Source organism: Chenopodium album, chromosome 27 (genome assembly GCF_948465745.1).
Source record: "Chenopodium album chromosome 27, dcCheAlbu1.1, whole genome shotgun sequence".
In the NCBI taxonomy this organism is placed as follows: domain Eukaryota; kingdom Viridiplantae; phylum Streptophyta; class Magnoliopsida; order Caryophyllales; family Amaranthaceae; genus Chenopodium; species Chenopodium album.
In genome coordinates this window covers 375,650-389,519 of record NC_137860.1, presented here as the reverse complement: position 1 = coordinate 389,519, position 13,870 = coordinate 375,650, and the positions used below count along the sequence as shown (strand labels likewise).

General features: G+C 33.7%; 2 protein-coding genes and 1 non-coding gene across 3 annotated transcripts; 2 read left to right on the top strand and 1 right to left on the bottom strand.

The window, feature by feature from the left end:
* Positions 1-407: 407 nt before the first annotated feature.
* Positions 408-3,864, bottom strand: LOC145618935 (uncharacterized). The gene is made up of 2 exons (XM_081673546.1): positions 3,652-3,864; positions 408-2,489 (listed from the first exon to the last, which is right to left on the bottom strand). The coding sequence occupies exons 1-2, from the start codon at positions 3,862-3,864 to the stop codon at positions 408-410; spliced, it is 2,295 nt and encodes a 764-aa protein (XP_081529672.1).
* LOC145621844 (small nucleolar RNA R71) lies at positions 1,876-1,982 on the top strand. Its single transcript, XR_014108637.1, has one exon. It is a non-coding gene; the product is annotated as a small nucleolar RNA R71 (small nucleolar RNA).
* Positions 3,865-12,098: 8,234 nt separating the features above from the next.
* Positions 12,099-13,034, top strand: LOC145618934 (ribosome-inactivating protein PD-L3/PD-L4-like). The gene has a single exon (XM_081673545.1). The coding sequence runs from the start codon at positions 12,099-12,101 to the stop codon at positions 13,032-13,034; it is 936 nt and encodes a 311-aa protein (XP_081529671.1).
* The last annotated feature ends 836 nt before the right edge of the window (positions 13,035-13,870 follow it).

Sequence of the window (13,870 nt, the reverse complement as noted above, 5' to 3'; positions counted from 1 at the left end):
AATAAATAAATAAATAAAAAATACGGATTGGGTTGCCTCCCATTTAGCGCTTGTTTAAGGTCTTTAGCTCGACCCCTTTTTGGTAGCTCAACCTGGGTCACCACACGGAGAAGATACTCCGTGGTATTGCTCATTAATATATCCACCTCCAAACAACTCCTTCAAATTAGAGTCGATGTGTTTTGTATTCGAGCTTATTTTAATGTAGCTAAACCCATCATGTGGTGGAATATTGTCATTTTTGCTCACAAGATTTCTATTAGAAACACACTTATTAACCAAAGGGTTAGTAGCATCAATTCTCAAACAAGTACCACCATCGAAAGTAAAATTATGGTCATTAAAAAGCTTAAACACAACTTGTTTATCCTGAGCTCTAATGGTCACTTGTCCTTTAGGAACATCTATTAAAGCTTGACTTGTAGCAAGAAAAGGGCGACCAAAGATAAGTGGGATCTTAAGGTCTTCTTCATATCCACTACAACAAAGTCAACAGGAAAAACAAGTTCACCAATCCCAACTAATACATCTTCAACTACACCCTTAGGGAGTCTAACAGTTCTATCAGCCATTTGAAGAGATACGGGGGAGGGTTTAAGTTTTTTCAAACCTAATTTTTCATACAAAGAATAGGGCAGTAAATTAACACTAGCACCTAGATCACACAAGACCCTATCAAAATATGTTTCGTTTATCATGCAAGGGATAGTAAAACTACCAGGATCATGCAATTTAGGTGGTAAGCTATCATGTAGAGCATCAGGACATTTCTCCTTTACTACCAAACTTTCTAATTTCTTGTCATTATGATCATGATCTAGAATTCCTTTCACAAAATTTGCAAATTGAGGCATTTGAACTACAAGATCGGAAAAAGGAATGGTAGCATATACCTTTTTAAGAGTCTCAGAATATTTCCCAAAATGCTTATCGAGCACGACTTTTGATAACCTTTGCGGGAAAGGCATCGGTTCCTCATAGGCTTGTGGAGCAACATATTTGGGACCTTCATTCTCATGTATTTCAGTTTTCGACTCTAAATTGCACACTTTCTTCTCTAATCCCCCCATAGTCAACTCATCTCTTTTCACGAAAATTGCATTGCATTGTTTTGTTTGAACTTTTGCTTGATCTTGAAGAGTTGATAGATGACTCACTTGTTGTGATAATTGAGAAAGATGAGTTTCTATCCTCTTATTTTGAGCAACGAGCAGTTGGATCGAGTTTTCAAAATATTCATTCTGCCTTGCTTGTAACTCAAATTGCTTTGAAATAAGCTCTTGTTGTTGTTGTTGGGAAGTAGCAAAAGTCTCCATAATGGACTCAAGATTTGAAGATTGAGGTGGTGGTTGGTGCATGGGATGATGATTGATAGGTGCCCCTGCATGAAAAGCGGGTGGTGATGGAGGATTCGCTATAGCTTGAGTGTTCTTGTATGAGAACCCTTGATGATTTCTCCACCCTTCATCAAATGGCCTTGTGGAGGTCGTGGTATAAATAGCGTTGGCTTGCTCAATTGTCATTCCATCGTAATTGGGTTGACACTCCCGTGCCGTATGGCCTTGCAATCCACACATCTGACAAGTTTCCATCGAGGGTCGAGGGGACTCAGCTTGGAGTTGATTGACTTTATGAGTTAGTGCCTGCACAGAACTAGTCAACATGGTTAGAGCATCAACATCATGTTTATTACCTATGTTGATAGCATTTCGTCCCCTTGGATGGTAATTATCATTAGCCGCCATCTTCTCAATCAAATCCTTCGCATCGGTTGGGTTCTTAGTCATGATGGAACCTCCGGACGCAGCGTCAATGTAGATGCGAAACTCATGGGTCAAACCATTATAGAACGTTTGGATCAACATCCACTCTGGAATACCATGGTGAGGGCATTGTCTTTGCAATCGCTTAAATCTTCTCCATGCGTCATATAGGGATTCGTCATTGGATTGATGGAAAGTAGATAGCTCGTTCCTTAATTTTGCGGTTTTCTCTTGCCCTAAGAATTTGACTAGAAAGGCCTTGGCAAGCTTGTCCCACGTATCAAAAGAACTAATACCTTCATCTCGTAACCACTCCCTGGCTCTATCCCGTAGTGAAAAAGGGAAAAGGCGTAGTCTAATAGCATCATCAGTGACACCATTGAGCTTCATAGTGTCACACTTCTCCAAGAAACTATCAATGTGACTCACAGGGCAATCATTAGGTGAGCCCGCAAAAGAATCATTGGAGATGAACTGTATGAATTGGGGCTTCAACTCAAAACTCTGAGCGGTAACAGGTGGTCTAACAATACTGGAGAGGAATCCGGTTGTTGTATCCGGAATACCATACTCCAAAAGAGATTTTGTTCCCGGATCGTCCATATCTCTTGTATTTCGATTTTTCCTCCTTTTACCTCTTCGTCTTCTTGCAGTAGCTTCGATCTCAGAATCAAAAGGTGTTAAATCATCTGAACCTGAACTTTGAGTTTGCATGCAACAAAGAAACTAAAACGGGAGATCAAAAACACAAGGAACAATAGCCGAAGCAACAAAATATATGCTTAGTAAAAACGAATCACAAATAACTAGAATGAAACCGTTAGTCCCCGGCAACGGCGCCAAAATTTGATAGGCGTGTCGCGTACCTAACAAAAATAAACCTAACTAGACCACTACTATGTAGACGGGCAAGCAAGGGTCGGATCCCAAGAGACTATGGTTCAACTAATTAAATAGACTCAAGCAATTACTAAGCAAGTAACCAAATCAAACGAATTAGAATCAATAACTAAAGAACTAATTAAAGCGATTAAACTAAAAAATATGATAAATCAATGCTAAAAACATCCAAGATCAAGCATCACCACGAATACAATTAATGCAATAGTTGTTCTACCCCTAACATATAACTCAATTGATTAATGAGGAAAAGTAATCCCTATATAATACCAATGGTCTCTCCCGAGTTATCAATGGCTTCTCTAATCACAATCAAACCTACTTCCGTGGAATCATGCAAATTAAAGACTTTGAGCACATTACTCTAACTTCCTAATCATCCGTTCACCTACTTCCGTGATGAACTTCAAACCCTTAATTGATTTATTCAAATCCGTCAAAACCCAACTCCCGTTGTGATTAAAACAATGGATTATTAACAATACTAATTATCCCTAATCTAATATTGGCATGAGCACAATCAATTAAGCATATCAATTGCAATTATCATTAGGGAATTTAAAGAATTAAATCATGCATCAATCATATTCGGGTTCCGCTAGATCTTGGAATAAAGAAACTACTCACACATATTAACGAAGGCAAAAACAATATTCAATGAAGAAAACATAATTAATAAGCAAGTAAAAGTAAAAGAAGGAATAAAGATGAATACCAATTGCTTGAATGAAGAAAAGTACCGATTGTTGATGAACAAAGATCAAAACTTGAAAGTGCAAATTAATCTAGATCTAGAGAGAATATTAGGGTTCTAATGAATGTTAAAAGCTGCTAAAAATAATAACTAAGTATTTTAATCGGGGTTTACAAAGGGGTTTTTATATCCCTTAAAATAAGAAACCCGAAAAAATGCGAAAACGCGGTCTTCGACACATTGCCCGGGCTGACCGGGCAAGGCTGCCCGGTCGGGCGCGCGAAGCAACTCAACCCTGCGCTTCTTCATGTAGCTTCTCTTGTGCGGTTCCTTGTTTGCCCGGGCTGCCAGGGCAATGTTGCCCGGTCCGGGCGGACAAAAGTCACACTCTTCATACTTCCTCTTTTGTGACTTCTCTTCTTTCCTTCTTCGCCCTGGCTGCCAGGGCAATGTTGCCCTGCAGGGCGGACACGGGGAAAAATCTCTAACATCTTCATAAGCTCTCATGGCTATCCGAAACAAGTCCAAATCATCCGGAAATCTTCATATACCTACAAAATCAACTAAATAGACCAAACCACACTAGAGAAGAGGATATTAGTGAGAAGTAGTTCCGTATAGCTCAAAAACCATACGAAAATAGCTATAAAATGAGGGTAAAATATGGTATAGAACGTGTACATCATATCTTTAGGTCCTTTTCCCCAAAGCTTGACTACTTTGGCGGAAATTGATCTCCTTTAATGAAGCTTACAACGTGTTTTCAAAAAAAAAAAAAAAAAAATGGGAAAAAAATTAGTAAAATATTATTTAAAAAATAAAATAAAATTTAATACGATTGTAAAAAGAAAATGGAGCAAGTGTACGAAGCAGCATAGTACTTAAGGTGCACATTGCACACGCTTCTATAATTTTATGTTGTTTTGTTTTTGTAACAAGGGGCATGTTGGCAATACTAGGCATATGTTGCATATGCATTGAAAGTAAGTATTATAAATTTTATAATTAATTGATAACAACGTAGTACTTATCCTCATCCAAATTTCCAAACAAACAATTTATTATATATAAATAACCTTGTTGCCTCGTTGCACACGCTAGTAACCTATGGATTCTTATGGAGTACTTCCTCTACTTCTTTCTATTACAGAGTACGAATTACGGAGTAATTATGTTTCGACTTTGTATATTTATAAATACACTTAATTGTAAACATTTGTTATTGTACACTTGTAAAAATTATTGTATATAATACTTATTGTGATAAATCAAATAAGATTTTATATGATTATATTATCCTTTTTTTGTTTTATATTAGATGACATATTTTATTTAGGGTCTGTTCACATTTATTAAACTGAACTGATTGGAGCTGAACTGAACTGAACTGAACTAAAATTAAGCTGAGGCCCTTAGGCACGTTTGTTAATGCATACTTTTAACTTATAAATCATTGATTACATATTAGCAATAATTATAAAAATTTGATATTTGAAAAATAGATCTTGAGATGAATATAACAAAACCCACGTGACTGTGTTTTTTCTAAACACGAAATTACAAAACAAAGTCAAAGTAAATTATGTGAATAATACAAAAAGTCACACTACGTCATCTAATTTGAAATGGAAGAAGTATGTGATATATTGAAAATAAATCATCACATATTATCACATCTTATAAATGCGGTCAAGAATCAATATGTAACCATTAAAAAAGAGTGAAAGGGATAAGTATTTAATCTTATCCAAACATTCAAAAAACAACAACTAACTTTTGTGTGTGCCTGGCCCCAACGTGTGGTCAGCTAACACATACACAAGTAACTTCTGAATGAACAAGTAATCCCTAACTAAGTATTCCTGACCGACCGAGTGACTTCTGACCAACTGCGTAATCCCTGACTGACCAAGTAATCCCAGACTAAGTAACCCATGACTTTCCGAGTGAGTAACCCTTAACTAACCGATTAACCTCTAACTGTCCGAATAACCCTTAACCAAGTAACCCTGACCATTCTTTCAAAAAATAAAATAAAAAATATGTGACTAATCACATATGAAAGTTTGTGTTTAAAGAATGGCTCTCGATCTTAGTTAATTTTCTTCCTATGCAAAAAATGTGTTGGTTAGCCTTTTACTCTTTTCAAGTCACCACCTTGACCATTAACTTTTACATCCATTAAGTAATAAAAAGTTACAAAAAAAAAAAAAAAAGGTTTCTCTATATACTTATATAAAAATTAAAACGAGACTGGTTTAATATATAAATGGTCTCTTGGATACTATTATTAACCATTATTGAGGTCATGTTCTTAACCTTACAAAAATAATATTTAGTAATTAAAATAATATCAGTCCACTTATGAAAAATAATTTCAGTTTTATAAATATAATTTTTATTAGTAAATGTCAATAATTTTAAAGAACAAATATAACAAAGAATCAGTAAAAAAAAAATTAAAGTTTAGCAAAATAATTTTAATTTAGTAAACATAATTTCATTTTAGCAAAAGTAAAGTAAAGAGAACAAAGCCTAAATTAAACGAGAGTGGTATACAAAACTTATTTTATAATCAAATCTAAGAGACCGATTATGACCTATAACAAGAGCAGATCTCTTAGATAATTTTTTTTTCCTAGCGCAGCGAATTCAGTTATTCAGTTATATATAAGCATCAAACTAGGTTAGTACCCGTGCGATGTATGGTTTCACAAATAGAATTGGCTAAGTTTGGATATAATATTTAAAATTCCAACAATTCATGTATTATATATTCATTGGAGGTGTAAATTAAATTAAGAATATTGAAAAATCTTGTACAACATAGAGGGTATAACACAAAGACGGAGCAATGATATGAAATTGTTTAAACCCTTTATTTGCTTCTATAGTCTTATCTATAACAAATATTAAAATAGCAACCGCTGATGTCATCTTTTTTCAACGTTGTATACGTGGCGCTATTTCATGAAATGATTTCCCGCTCAAATGCTAATTTTTTAATTTGAAACAAAATGCTAAATAATTTTAAACAGATAGTAGCTATTATCTAGGTAATTAATTTAAAATAAGTTCCTATTACTTTGGTGATTTATGTTGATATTAGGTTGTTGGAGTCTTTATAGGAGTTGTTAGCACAATTGACGTCAATTAAATTGAACTTATGAACATTTTAAACTCAAAAAAAAAAATTTACAAGAATCCAAAGATAAATTACTGGTAAACCCGTGCATCGTACGGGTGCTAACCTAGTGTATACTACAAAAGATTAACCCTTCTATAATATTTGCAAATCACTATATCTTTTCAATCATTTCACGTTTGTGTACCTACACAAATAAAAACAACAAAATAAAAACCTAAATTTTAATTATAAGCTGATTCCCAATTCCAATAAAAATTTACAATTTATAGATTAAAATAAAATCAGAAGGGAATAGAAAATTTAATTGGAACCATGTTGTCCAAAAACCTTCATACCTTCAAGATTAAACCATCTAATATATATATATATATATATATATATATATATATATATATATATATATATATATATATATATATATATATATATATATATATATGTAAAGGGGAGTTTTTTCCCGAGTTTTTATAGAGAAACGTAAGATTTATTTTTTTCAGCGCGCCATGTAAGATTACAAATTTTAATTGTAACCAATTAAATTAAGAGATTATTAATTTACTTTAGATTTAATTAATTCAAATGCCACGTAAGCAAATTGAAGAATGATATTTTTTAAGTCTAAATTAATTAAATACAAAGTATAAAACATTATCTTTTGATATTAGGAATTTTATCTGTAACAAATTTTAGCACATAAATACAACAAAAAAAAAATTACAAATTCAAACAAACTGTGCATCGCACGGGCTTCATCTAGTGTACATGTAAAATTAACCTTAATACCTTCAATACTAAATTAGTATATTTTATGAAATACAATCCCATTAACAAAGTCCACAACTCCATCATTTCGTGATCTGACCAAGTACATTGACCTCAACAATGCTAACAACTCTTATAAAGATTCCAACAACTAATATCAATAAAATTAATCACCTTAATAATAGCTACTCGTAAATGTTTTGAAACATTTACTTGACAAATTTTAAGTCAATCTAATTAACCAATTAAAATAATCTCACCTTTTGAGCGTCAGAGTTTAATAATTCCACCTTTGGAATTCTTTTCAATAATTTTACCTTTATACCAATCCGCTCCTAATGATCCCAAGTGACCTGAAACTGGTTGAATAGGTAATTTTTTTTAATTAAGTTTAATTTACACGTGTCACCATGTGATTAGACATAAAATAAGTTTTAATTAATTATGTTAAAACAACCACCACCATCCCCAGCCACCTCCCCACCGCCACCATCAGCCTAAGCCTAGACTAGACACGTCGCCGAGCCTAGAGCATCAGCCGAGACACATTGTCGAGACAACGAGCCCAGAACACCAGCCAGTCGCCGCTACTCCTCCTACCCAGTCTAGTCGACGACGGCGCGAGCTCTAATCTGGTTGCCACAATTCGGCGATCAACCGTGGCTGGCTGGGGCTGCAACTATCAGATCGGGAAAACGAGAGGGAGGCCGCAACATAGATCCTAGCGGAGAAAGGGTCTTTGAGGGTTGCGTGATGGTTGGTTTCGAGGGTTTTCGTGATGGTAAAGGGAGGTTGTTGGTTCGGGGGAGGGGGAGGGGGAGGGTGGCGTTGGCACTAGGGAGGCGGTCTGGGCTGTTGGCGCTGCAGGGCAGGGGGGTCCGACAGCGAGGTCACCGGAACAGGCGGCAGGGAAGGTGGTTAGGGCTGGTGGGTGATTTTTTTTATTAAATCAATTAATTTCTTTTTTAATTTTTTTTCTTAAAAAAAAATTAAACTTAATATTTCTTTTGACCATTCACTAGCCAACACGTATCTAGTAATTTGTTATAACAAGTTCCATGACCGGTTGGGATCATAAGGAGCAGATTGAGTACAAAGGTGTGATTATTAAAAAAAACCTCAAAAGGTGGGATTATTCCCATTAATTTTTTCTATTAGTAATTTTATTTAAATTTTTTATTTAACTATATGTTGTGAAAACGAAGACTTCAAATTTTTTTTTTTTTAAAAAAGATATGTGAATATGAAAATCGACTATACGGAAGATTGATGAAAGTTCTTAAGATTAGTAAAGACAACAAGAATGGAAAAATAAATTGAAAACTATAATTTAAAGCATACCTTTACAACTCTAGAATCGGAGAACTGTAAGTTGATGAACCCCTGCAAAATATTTGCCAAAAATTAAATCCATCGTACATAATTTGTATTTAAAACTAGGAAAATTTTGCAAAAAACCACCTTTTAAAAGCATTTTTTTTTTGCAAGAAACCACCTTTAATTTTTTTTATTTTTTATTTTTTTTTTTTTTTTTTTTGCATAGACACACCTTAATCAAATTTTTTTTTGCAAAATCATACCTTTATGCCGGAAAATAGAGTCAAACCCTATTTTCCGGCGTTGACTACGCCATTCGCACCCACGAAACTGACAGTGGAGGGGAGAAGGGTGGCTAGGGCTATAGAGGAGGGTTTAGAGTGGTCAACCTCGTTGAAGGGGTGTGTTTAGGGTGGTCAACGTCGTAAGAGGGGGTGTGTTATGGTGGTCAACGCCATGAAAGGGGTGGTTTTGTGGGTGGGGCTTGGGAGAGAGGTGATTTCATGGGTGGGGCTGGGGAGAGAGGTGGCTTGGTTTTGTCGGTAGATTGGGGTAATCAACACTGCAAACCTCATTTTCCGGCATTAAGGTATTGATTTGCAAAAAAAATTGATTAAGGTGTGTCATTGCACAACAAAAAATTTATAAGGTGGTTTCTTGTTAAAAATTGCTTATAAAAGGTGGTTTTTTGCAAAATTTCCTTAAAACTAATTAGAATGAAGTTGTGTATAATAAAATATAAATTTAGTTGTTCCTTTTCTTAATGCTATAAAATGATAATTTCATATTAAAAAATAATTAGAATGAAGTTCATGTAAATTATGTATATACATACCTAGTAGATAAATTTTTTTTGACTTGATAATGGAGTGAGAGAGGGGGAAGGTGTTGGAAACTGGAAAGAATACATTTTGGGAGAAGGTGGCTTGGAGACTTCTCCAATATTACTTAGGGCCTGTTCACATATACTGAATCGAGCTGAACTGAACTGATTGGAGCTGAATTGAACTGAACTGAGCTGAAGTGAATATTTTATGAGAGAGGAAAATTAGGAGCTGAACTGAACTGAATTGATTGGAGCTGAACTAAACTGAAATGAACTGATTGGAGCTAAACTGAATTGAACTGAACTGAAATTAAGTAAATGTGAACAGGCCCTTAATACGTAGTACAAGTCATTCATATGTCCATTTAATCGGCCAAGTTCAAGACGAAATAAAAAAATTAATGACAACATCTATTAATTTAGGCGGGAAATTTTTGCATGATAAAACGATATGTGTACAGTTTGAAAGAAAAAAATAATGTTAGCGGTTACTACTTTAATATTAGTTATAGATTATCAATACGCACAGACAAAAAGACGATACAATAGTTTATAGTTGTCATATTTTATAAATAACTCCAATATATAAGTTGACACAAAAATTGACTCCCCGTTTTACTTGTATTAATGTATTTTTTTTAAGCCTAATTTTATACTCCGATCTTCAAATTCCTATCTGTTACGTATAGGTGCCATATATCATATATGCCTATATAAAGAGCCAAAGAGCGAACCTTTTCTTCTCACCAACACAAATCTTTTCTCTCTACTCATTGTATGTATGATTTGTATCCACTCGACACAAGCTTTGGCTTAGTTTTGTTGTAAGTTCTCTGATCTCTATACTCTTTCCCTTCTTAATTAAAATATAAAGGGTCCTTAATTTATACAATTCCCATAAATGAATTTTGTTGATTATTACTTACTCCATTTTATGTGAGGTTTTTTTTTTTCCTTATTATAAGTTCATATACTTTATCGATCGTTTATGTGAAGTTTTTATTCATATCGTTAAATTTTTAATTCTGTAATGAAAATAATTGTAAAATTGACTCTCTTTATCCCAAAATAATGAACTCAGTCAAACATGATAATACTACTGCTAATTTCAAAAGGCTCTAGTTTACAACTTTACATATATTACCAACGTATTTTAACAGCTACGGAGTACTATATACATTATAGTGGTTAGACTCTCTTTTCATGTCTGGCTATTTAAAAACCAATAATGATGAAGATTTATTCTTCATGTAGCTTTAGCTCAAAACCTAACGAATTTAATTAACTTAGGCCTGGTTCAGTTCACCTTTAAAAAAAATAATATTTAGTAAAACGAATTTTAGTTCAGTAAAATCTAGTAACTTTAGGAAGAAATATAATAAAAAAATTCAATAAAAATAATTATAATTCAGTATAAATATTTTATATTTAGTAAAAATAAATTCAGCTCATAAAAAATAAAGTGAAGTGAACAAGACCTAAACTCTAGATCTATAAATAATACTTCGTACTGTGTAATTACTATGTCCTAAAAAAAGGCTAAAATGGTACTCCGTACAAAGTAGTCCATAACTTTCATTTTGAATACAAATGAGGTCATATATCTGTATACAAATTTAACCAATTTGGTCTTTTTTTTTTGTCACATTCAACTATATATATGACCTTATTAATCATTACGTAGGGCATGTTCTCTTACGTTGAAATTCAGTTCAGTTCAGTTCAGCTGAGTTCAGTTCAGTTCAATTCAGTTCAGTTCAGTTCAGCTGATTTCAGTTCAGTTCAGTTCAGCTGAGTTCAGTTCAGTTCAGCTGAGTTCAGTTCAGTTCAGCTGAGTTCAGTTAATGAGAACAGGCCCGTACATTCCTAACCATTTTAAGCTTAAATTTTCTAATAAATTGGTTTCACACTTTGACAGTAAGTAATGATATATCTAAACACTAATCAAATAATCCCTACAATACTGACAAAGTATTCCCTGCAAAACTGATCGAAACCCCATAATAGCTAGCCACACGGTATAGCCAGTTACATATAAGAATTTGTGTACAACCAATATACTCCAATATAGTACTTCTATTTGTAGTTATTACAAGTATTTGTTAGAAGAAATTAAATGAGATTTTTAGGTTTAGGATTGTTAGATTGGTTTTCTATTTAAAGGAAAGTTTTTAGTGATGATATATTATGTTGATAACTAGGTTAACACCCATGTGGTGATACACGGATTTAAACAAAATTATTTATACTAGTTTTATTTAAATGAATAAATGTTATTATATATTATATATCATAAGATTCGTCATAATGTCTAGTTTTGTAACAATTTTTACTGATACACAATTAAAGATTTTTGTGGTCAAAGTAGCATCTCGGCAAATATGCCGGTCAAACTGATGCATATAAAAAAAACAGAGGGAGTATCATTTTTATTATTATTATTATTTTAAAAAAAATATTGTTTCCATTGTTGTTCATTTTGTTTCTATTTTGTATCATATTGCACCAATGTTTTTTAATTAATTATCAATATAAAGAAATAGATAGCTAATCTTATATTATTACTCCGTATGATCTGATGTAATTAATTGGTGCAACAAAGGGAAGTAGGGCAAGTGACATATATAGCTGAATATTGAATTACTATATATGCAGGTGGAAATGAAAATGCTGTCAGCAGGCACCATAATGGTGGTAGTGGCTATGCTATCACTAACAGTGAGCAGCGTGAAAAGTAATGAATTGGAAGTTAGGAAGGATTTGCAGACTCCCTTCTCCACCGTGACATTGGATCTTAGTGAACCTGAGAATACTTGGGGGAACCACTACCGGACATTCTTGAAGGACCTGCGCAATGAAGTGAAAGCCGAAACTTTGGTCTGCGGCCTACCTACGACCAACGGCAAACCAACAGAAGACAAAAAATATGTTCATGTCAAAATTATGATTAGCGAGGTTCCGCAACAGTGGGTGACCTTAGGATTAGATGTAATGGACCTTTATGTGGTGGGTTATACAGACAATGTCAAATACCAAGATCCCAAGACTAAGGAACGCGTTCATCGTTCCAATTTCTTGTTTGGCACTCCTGACGCTGTCAAAGAACGCATTTTCGCAAAAAAGAATATAAGAAGAGTTACCAAGTTCTCATGCAACTATGCCAGCCTCGAGAAATATTCCGGTAAGAGAGTGGACCTCGAATTAAAGCTTAAACTCCTCAAGGAAACCATCCTTGATGTTTATGGGAAACAACAACCAGACGACAACAAAGAGGCTAAATTTGTTCTTGTTGCGATCCAAATTGTTTCAGAGGCAGCACGTTTTAAATTCATGGAGAAAGCCATAGTTGATGTGGCAGCTGCTTCCAACCGAGAATTCAGACGTAAAATGGTTGCATTTCAGAATGAATGGAATGCAATCTCTAAATCTATTCATGATTCAAAGGGTCCTTGCAAAGATTTGAACCCAGAACAAAAAATCAATGGAAATGATTACAAGACATTGAATGACATTAAAGATGACATGGCCATGCTCAAGTTCAAAAGAATTAAACGAGAAGCTGCTCTATCAGATGCTGATGATGTTTTCGTCGATGATCATCAGAATCTACACTTAGATGAATGAGTTGTCATCTATCTCATCGATCGATCATACATCCTACTAAGCTATCCTAGTTAAGTTTCGCATGAAATTTCTTCTATGTATAATGTGTGTGCAAGTACTATGTATCATTCTGTACGTTTTTATCTTCCGTGTTCTATCTCAATCATGTGGACTATGCATGAATTATCAATGATAAATAAGCAATGATGTTATATCATTGAACCATACATGTAATATAAGTGTATGTCTAGCTTAATAAGTATCCATATATACATGGATTGCTCAATATATATGATACATATTTTATTGTTTGCAAATTGCAATACATATTTTTGTTGGACCCAAACCATACATTTAAGGCCAAAGCCTTGTGGTCAATTTTCAAGCACGACAACGAAAGACATTGCGAACGACTTGTCACACGACAACGAAAGACATTGCGAACGACTTGTCACACGACTTGTCACCTTCATCCCCATTTAGATAGGTTCATCCTTCTTCAATGGCTTTTTGATCTATTTTAATGGGGCACTCCATCTTCAACCTCCAATATTAATTAGTTATCCAAAAATTACCAAATTACATATGGAATCAATAAGATTAATGTTTAATAATCACATTATACCTTTTTTTTTTTCAAAGTGCGTATATATAAATTAAATTCGATTGAAAAATTATGGATTATATCTTTTGGGATCAATTTTTTAGAATTGCAATGATTTTTAGTTTAATTTCGATCAGTCATGAATTCTTGAATAATCATTGACCATTGTTGAATATTTTTTTTTGAGAAGCCAGTGTTGAATGTTGAAGCTTGAGCATGATTTTAATTTGAAAATTAAGTAAAATAAAAATAA